Source organism: Cetorhinus maximus, chromosome 24, assembly GCF_964194155.1.
Source record: "Cetorhinus maximus chromosome 24, sCetMax3.hap1.1, whole genome shotgun sequence".
Taxonomy (NCBI): Eukaryota; Metazoa; Chordata; class Chondrichthyes; order Lamniformes; family Cetorhinidae; genus Cetorhinus; species Cetorhinus maximus.
In genome coordinates this window covers 52,621,311-52,629,089 of record NC_135902.1, presented here as the reverse complement: position 1 = coordinate 52,629,089, position 7,779 = coordinate 52,621,311, and the positions used below count along the sequence as shown (strand labels likewise).

At 50.7% G+C, this 7,779-nt stretch overlaps 1 protein-coding gene across 1 annotated transcript in view; it reads left to right on the top strand.

Moving 5' to 3' along the window:
- Nucleotides 1–1,176: 1,176 nt before the first annotated feature.
- LOC144667617 (uncharacterized) overlaps nt 1,177–7,779 on the top strand; it is a 100,601-nt gene continuing 93,998 nt past the window's right edge. The window contains exons 1-3 of the mRNA XM_078529081.1: nt 1,177–1,469; nt 4,173–4,277; nt 6,709–7,038. Of these exons, the coding sequence (XP_078385207.1) occupies nt 6,717–7,038 (322 nt within the window). The 5' untranslated portion in view covers nt 1,177–1,469; nt 4,173–4,277; nt 6,709–6,716. The remainder of the gene's footprint in view (nt 1,470–4,172; nt 4,278–6,708; nt 7,039–7,779) is intronic.

The window sequence follows — 7,779 nt, the reverse complement described above, 5'->3', positions numbered from 1 at the left end:
GACCTTGGTGTCCACCGGTCCCTTAAGGTAGCGGGACAGGTAGATAAGGTGGTTAAGAAGGCATATGGGATACTTGCCTTTATTAGCTGAGGCATAGAATATAAGAGCAGGGAGGTTATGCTGGAACTGTATAAAACGCTGGTTAGGCCACAGCTAGAGTGTTGCGTGCAGTTCTGTAATCTGCATTATAGGAAGGGTGTGATTGCACTAGAGAGAGTGCACAGGAGATTTACCAGGATGTTGCCTGGGCTGGAGAGTTTTAGTTGTGAGGAGAGATTGGATAGACTGGGGTTATTTTCCCTGGAGCAGAGGAGATTGAGGGGGGACATGATTGAGGTGTATAAAATTATGAGGGGCATAGATCGGGTAGACAGGAAGGAACTTTTCCCCTTGGTGGAGGGATCAATAACCAGGGGGCATAGATTTAAGGTAAGGGGCAGGAAGTTTAGAGGGGATGTGAGGGAGAATTTTTTCACCCAGAAGGTGGTGGGGAATCTGGAACTCAGTGCCTGAAAGGGTGGTAGAGGCAGAAACCCTCATAACATTTAAGAAGTATTTGGATGTGCACTTGTGATGCCATGGCATACAAGGCTATGGGCCTAGTGCTGGAAAATGGGATTAGAACAGTTAGGTACTTGTTTGACCAGCATAGACTCGATGGGCCGAAGGGCCTTTTTCTGTGCTGTAGACCTCTATGATTCTATGGCTCTATGACTAAAATCTCACTTGCTATCAGTTGTGGATTCTGTCTAAACAGGAGGTTATGTTTGTCAGTCTGGTATCTCGGAATGTGAAGTTGGTGAATGAGGCTGGTTTCTGGGAGATATTCTATTTTGATTGACAGTTCTGGCAGCCAAAATCTTCCAAAAATCGGGTATGATAAGCTTCCGCCAGATCACCGAATCTATCCCGCCGGTTACTGCCCCAGGTCCATTCATGCCCTTCAGTAGGAGATCAAAACTGACCTGATGCTACAGCCCAAAATTCAAAATGATCAGAGGCACAGCTCCCCTGCCCTGGGAGAGGGATAGTTCCTCTGACTGCACATTCTGTTCACTGTCTCTCTCGATCCCACCCTCCTCACACACTGTCCACTCTGTGACCCCGCTTGCCTTGCCCTCGGCCGTGTGCGGGTGGGAGGGTGAGGTTAGGACCCAGGGGAAGGAAACGAAGCCCAGTCAAAGCCGGCAATGTGCGCTGGAGCATTGGTGCATTGAGCTAACAGTGCCCTCCATTGCAGCAACAAGTCCCTGCAAGTGGATGGGGAGCTGATCCCGCTCAGTCACTTCACATCGAGCGGGGGGAGGGAGGGGGCCAGGTTTACAGGCTGTGCTGGGCTGGGGGGGGTTACAGTGCTGCAAAAACCGAATCATTTATCCTCACAAGAGCCCTGGGTGCGGTTTGCAGCTTCTCTCTCTCTCTCTCTGTGTCTGTGCACAGGCCGGGCCGGGGAGGGGAGGGTGCAGCAGGTAAGGAAGTGAATGTTTAACGCGGGGGATTTTCAAGAAGAGAGCGGGAGCTCCATGTGCGCGGTCCCCGCCCCGGGAGCTCCATGTGCGCGGTCCCCGCCCCGGGAGCACCATGTGCGCGGTCCCCGCCCCGGGAGCTCCATGTGCGCGGTCCCCGCCCCGGGAGCTCCATGTGCGCGGTCCCCGCCCCGGGAGCTCCATGTGCGCGGTCCCCGCCCCGGGAGCACCATGTGCGCGGTTCCCCCGCCCCGGGAGCTGCATGTGCGCGGTTCCCGCCCCGGGAGCTGCATGTGCGCGGTCCCCGCCCCGGGAGCTCCATGTGCGCGGTCCCCGCCCCGGGAGCTCCATGTGCGCGGTCCCCGCCCCGGGAGCTCCATGTGCGCGGTCCCCCCGCCCCGGGAGCTGCATGTGCGCGGTCCCCGCCCCGGGAGCTGCATGTGCGCGGTCCCCGCCCCGGGAGCTGCATGTGCGCGGTCCCCGCTCCGGGAGCTGCATGTGCGCGGTCCCCGCCCCGGGAGCTCCATGTGCGCGGTCCCCGCCCCGGGAGCGGAGAGCCTGTATCCAGCCCAAGGTGTGTTTCTACCCCCAGCTTCACCAGCCTCAATCTTACTGACTGTGTCTGTCTGGGAATTGGCGGGGTCTCCGCCCTGTCTGCACTGGGGGGGCTGTTGGGGGTCTCTCTGGGTAACCTGCGGGGGGGGGGCAGGGTTTAGGGGATTTCAATCTGAGAGTCTGAGCTGCGGCTCCCGGGTCCCCCCCCCCGGGTTCCCCCCCCCCCCCCGGTTTACACGAGCCTCTTTCCCCAAGTTGACGAACACGTTTTAGCCATTCACACATTCCCTGAATTTGCTGCTGTTTCTCCTCATGTTTCCCCTTGTTTTCTGATTCTGGAGGCTCCTGTCCTCCGGCCTCAGGGTTTTTTACAATGTTCCCCCCCCCCCCCCCGGGACAATGTGCCCCCCCCCCGCCTCCCGGCTGCTCCTTTATATAAAATACAAACTGTAACATCCAGTCCTGAGGAAGTTCTGCCCTGGGCTGTGGGATGTTTTCCTAGAGGTTTAATCACATGTCAGAACCCCCCCACTCCCTCATGGCCACACACACCAACCCCCCCCCCCCAACCCCCCCCCCCCCCCGCAGCAACCCCCCCCCCCCCCACACACACCCCCCCGCACTGACCACCCCCCCTGCCCCAACCCCCCCCACCCAAATACCCCCACCCCCTCATGGCCACACACACCAACCCCCACATCCCCCTGCCCCAACCGCCCCCCTGCAGCGACCCCACCCCGACATCCCCCCCCCCCGCCCTGACCCCCCTGCACCAACCGACCCCCCCGCCACACACCTCCCCTGCCCTAAACCCCCCCCAACACCCCCCTTCCCCGACTCCCCATCACACCCCCCCACCGCACCAACCCCCCTGCCACCCCGACCCCCCCATCACACCCCCCCCACACACACCCCTGCACCAATCCCTGCCCCAACCCCCCCCCCCCCCTGCAGCTTGGTGACCTATAAACAACTCCCGCCAATGTTTACTGCCCTGCGCTGTTTCTTAGCTCCACCCAAACTGATTCTACATCTTGATCCTTCAGTCTAACATCCTCTCTCACTAATGTACCTATCTCATCCCTTATTAAGAGTGCTACCCCACCTCCTTTTCCTTTTTGCCTATACCTCCTAAATGCTTCATATCCTTGGATATTCAGTTCCCAATCTTGGTCACCCTGTAGTCACGTCTCTGTTATGGCAATTAAATCATACCCATTTACCTCAAGTAGTGCATTCAAATCATCAGTCTTTTTGCAAATACTACATGCATTCAGATCTCCTTTCCTTCTTAGCTTCTTTGCCTGACTGAGCTGCTCAGGGATGTACCTTCCTGTGTGAGCAGAAGCTTACTGTGTATGTGTAAAGCTACATGTGTCCATTCAGGCTAACTTTACTTACCTAAGGTGATTATGTTTAGCCATTTTCTATTCCCAAAACCACCTGTAGTTTTGCTCCCTTTGTACAATCCTGATTTCCAACAATCTGCCATAGCCAGAGGTGCTTTTATCTACATAAGCTGCAAACTCTGGAATTCTCTCCCCAAACCTTTCCATTTCTCTGCCCCTCTCTTCTCCTTTTTAAGTTGTCCCTTAAGACCGACCTCTTGGATCAAAATTGGGTCGCCTGTCATAATAGCCCTTTTGTTAAAAACTGAAGAAATACTCAGCAGCTCAGGCTGGGAGGACCAAAGTTAGCATTTCAGGTCAATGAACTTTTAGCAGAACTGAAAAAAGTTAGAGTTACGACGGGTTTTAAGCAAATATAGAGTCAGGGAAAGCAGGGATGGGAGGAAAGTACCAAAGAAGAAGTCTAATATGGTTGAAGACCAGGGAGATGAAATGATGGTATCGGGACAAGCAATGAAAGAAATGGTGGCTCCCGGGAAAGTGTAAATGTTACCAAAGCTGCCGCCTGAAAAAAAATGGGAGCGGTGGATATGATCTTAAATTGCTGAACTCAATGATGAGGCCGGTTCAGAAAGTTGTGAGGTGCCCAAGTGAAAGATGAGGTTCCGCTCCTGATGGTGTGTTGAGCTTCACTGGAACGGTGCAGAAGGACCAAGGCAGAGAGGCTGATTCAGCTTTGTTTCTCTCTTCACAGCTGCTGCCTCATCTCAGCATCTTTTAACGTTTTCTGCTTTTATTTCAGGTTTCCAACACCACTAGTATTTTGCTTTTCTAGTGTATCCTTATCGTTCAGTTTCAATTTTGGTCCAATTTCGCTTCCGTGAAGCACCCTGGGACGTTTTGCTATGTAAGTACAGATCGTGGTATTGTAGTGCTCAAAAAATCTTATTTTAAAGGGGAAGGGAATGCCAGGAGGACTATGTTCTGCTAGAAGTGCTACTCCACTGCCAGAATTTCACACTCTCCCTGCCCACCAGCTTCTGAGGTGAGGTGGCAGGGGGAGTGACAAATTGCATGGATGGGAGTGGGGGGGGGGAAACCTGAAATTGATCAAAGTTTGATCTTGGGAGGGAAGTCGGGGGTGTGCGCCTCCATCAGAAGCCCCCTCCTGACTTGGGGCACCTCCCATTAGGGCCCAGTGACCTCCAGACCTCCTGCCCCTCCACCCACACCCGACCTATCCCCCAAGACCCCAATCACCCCCCCCCCCCCCCCCCACCCCCCGTGCGAACCCCCAGACCTCCCCTACCCCTGACCCCTGCCACTTACCTCTCCTCCGGTTCCTGGCCTCTTCCGGCCACTGCAGCGCTGTTCCTGGCATTGACTGGAGAGCTGCCGGCCAATCTGATTGGCCAGCAGCTCCCCAAGGCGGGACTTCCTCCTGGCAACGGGCAGAAGTCCCGCCTTCTGCCAGTCAACACTCGTTAGAGCGTGAAATGGCATCGGGGCTGCTGGGGTCGGCAGGGGTTGTTCCCCATTGACTCTTCGGATGGCGGGAGCTCAGCCCCCATCACGTTGAAAATTCTGGCCCATGCCTTTTTCAAAATAGACATAACTGTGTTGGGAGACCCCCCCTCCCCCCCTAACTTTATGGTAATTTCAGCAATGTGGAAGCTCCGGATTTCAGGTCCGTACTTTGCTTCCGATCGGCAGTTTGGAGGTTGTCCTCATCACAGAATCTTAATGGCACAGAAGGAGACCATTCGGCCCGTCATGTCTGCACAGGCTCTCCAAATGAGCATTATGACCTAGCGCCATTGCCCTGCCTTTTTCCCTTAACCTTGCACATTGTGTTTCTATTCAGATAATCATCCAATGCCCTCTTGAATGTCTCGATTGAACCTGCCTCCACCACACTCCCAGGCAGTGCATTCCAAACCCAAACCACTTGTTGGGTGGAAAAAGTTTTTTCTCACATCACATTTGCTTCTTTTGCAAACCACTTTAAATCTGTGCCCTCTTGTTCTTGATCCTTTTACGAGCGGGAACAGCTTCTCCCTGTCTACTCTGTCCAGCCCCCTCATGATTTTGAACATCTCTATCTAATCTCCTCTCTCCAAGGAGAACAGTTCCAACCTCTCCGATCTGTCTTCGTAACTGAAGTTTCTCATCCCTGGAACCATTCCCCTCTGTACCCTCTCCAATGTGTTCACATCCTTCCTATAATGTGGCACCCAGAACTGTGCACAATATCTCATGTTCTAAAATAACTGAATTGATTTTGATGGCACTCTGGATTGGCCTAGGGTCTAATCTAGAGTGTACTGACTGGGTATTCAGTACTTTGCTGCTAGTATTCATTTCTCCCCTGGCTTGGTTCAGCTGTCAGAGAGATTATGATAATGCATAAGTCATGAAGCTGGTCTGATAAGTTGAGAGAGCAGTTAATCAAGCATACAGTATTCTAGACTTAATAGGGACATAAAGTACAAAGCAGGAGGTTATATTGAACTTGTATAAGACACTAGTTCGGTCTAGGATCTGGACGGAACCGCACTTTAGGAATAATGTGAAGGCGTTGGAAAGAGTGCAGAAATGATTCACGAGAATGGTTCCAGGGAATTATCATTACGCTACAACAACATTTAACACTCAAAAGTATTTCATTGGCTGTGAAGCAATTTGGAACTTCCTGAAGCTGTGAAAGGTGCTTTACGTGAGTCTTTATTCCTTAAGAAAGAAGAAAGAACAAACTTGCATTTGTATAACACCTTATCAAAAAAGATTTGCTTTTATATCCATATCCCTAGATCTCAAATTGCTTCACAACTAATGAACCAAGTTAAGCCCAGTCATTGTTATGTAGGTGAACGTTTGGACTGGGTGTGCTCTGTTGCACTCAGTTTGCTAGTATATTTTACATTAAACAGAATTACCGGAGGCTTTGTTACAATCTAAAGAAACCCATTAATTGTCAGTTTGACCAAAGGTCAAGCCTTGAGTTTTTAACGTTCAATTTTCTACCCGTGTTTATGGAGCAGTTTGGGAGGACAGATGTGAAATTGGTGTCCATGTCGTTTCAAATGTTGTATAAAATTGAAAACACCCCCCCCCCCCCCCCCCCAAACAGATGATAAAAGATACATTTTGTATTAAAGTGTTACTGTCCAAGTACAACCCCTTCAAGCAACAAAATATCTAGGCTTGTGAATATAAGAGCGAGAGTCCAAGTGGCAGCACGTTAATCGTGTCGATCTGGGAGGGAGATTGCTCTGCCTGATTGGTGAATTAAGCGAAGAAACCACTTCTTTGGATAAACTTCTTTGATTTCCTTGTAGCTGATTAAATGGATTTGCTGCAACAACAGATATCTGGACTGTGTCATGCTCACCCTGAAGGTGTCCCTTTATCTCAGTTATCCCTTCTCTACCTGAAGATGTACAAGACATCACTGAAGCTTTCAGATTATGGGTTTGACTCTGTATCAAGTTTTCTGGAGCGTATGAAGGACGTGTTCAGCTTGGATTGTGATAGTCAGAAGATCATTATCAATCCAGCAGGTGGGGCAGGATCAGCAGATTTCAGCTGTCCGTCCAACGACATGTTGGATAACTTACCCTTAGTTAATCTCTCCGAAAACCAAATGCGGATTCCAGACCCGCATCACGGTAAGGAACAATATTTATTTATAAATAATATTTTTAGCCCGAGATTATTGCTATTGCGTGGAACTGAGTTAGTGAGATCTCTCTGCCTTGCTATTAGGAAAGTGAGGAGTTGGAGGCTGCATCTCTCTCAGGGAAAGAGAATTGAAAAAGCAGGTTGATGTAAACTGGGATGATCCAGATGTGTTGTAAAAGATCTTTAATATCTTACCTGCCCTTTTTGACAATAATGATACCTGGGTGAATCTAGACTATAAGAAGGACAACAAAGGATATTTGGATGGGTAAATAAATTAATGGAAGTATTTGATTGCCTTTTCTGTCCCCAGAGTTATTTCCCTTTCCTCCAGCAATAGTCTTGCAGTGACTAAATCCTAGTGAAGCACTGGGTAGCTTCATATTTGTGGCATAGCAAATTGTCTGTTCCTCAGGCTTCTCCAGTTATAAAACCCTCTCGTGGCACTTGGTGAATGTGCACTGAGGGCGGTTGAATTTACAGATGGCTGAGGAAATCTACCCAGTAGCTCAGCCAAACAGATCAGGAAAACTAAGATGAAAGAAAACTTACCGCGGATGCTGGAAATCTGAAGTAAAAGCAGAAAATGCCGGTGAAACTCAGCATCCGTGGAGAGAGAAACAGAGTTGACGTCTCAAGTCCTTACGACTCTCCTTCAAAGTCACACAGACTTGAAACGTTAACTCTGGTTTTTCTCTCTCCACAAATGCTGCCAGACCTGCTGAGTT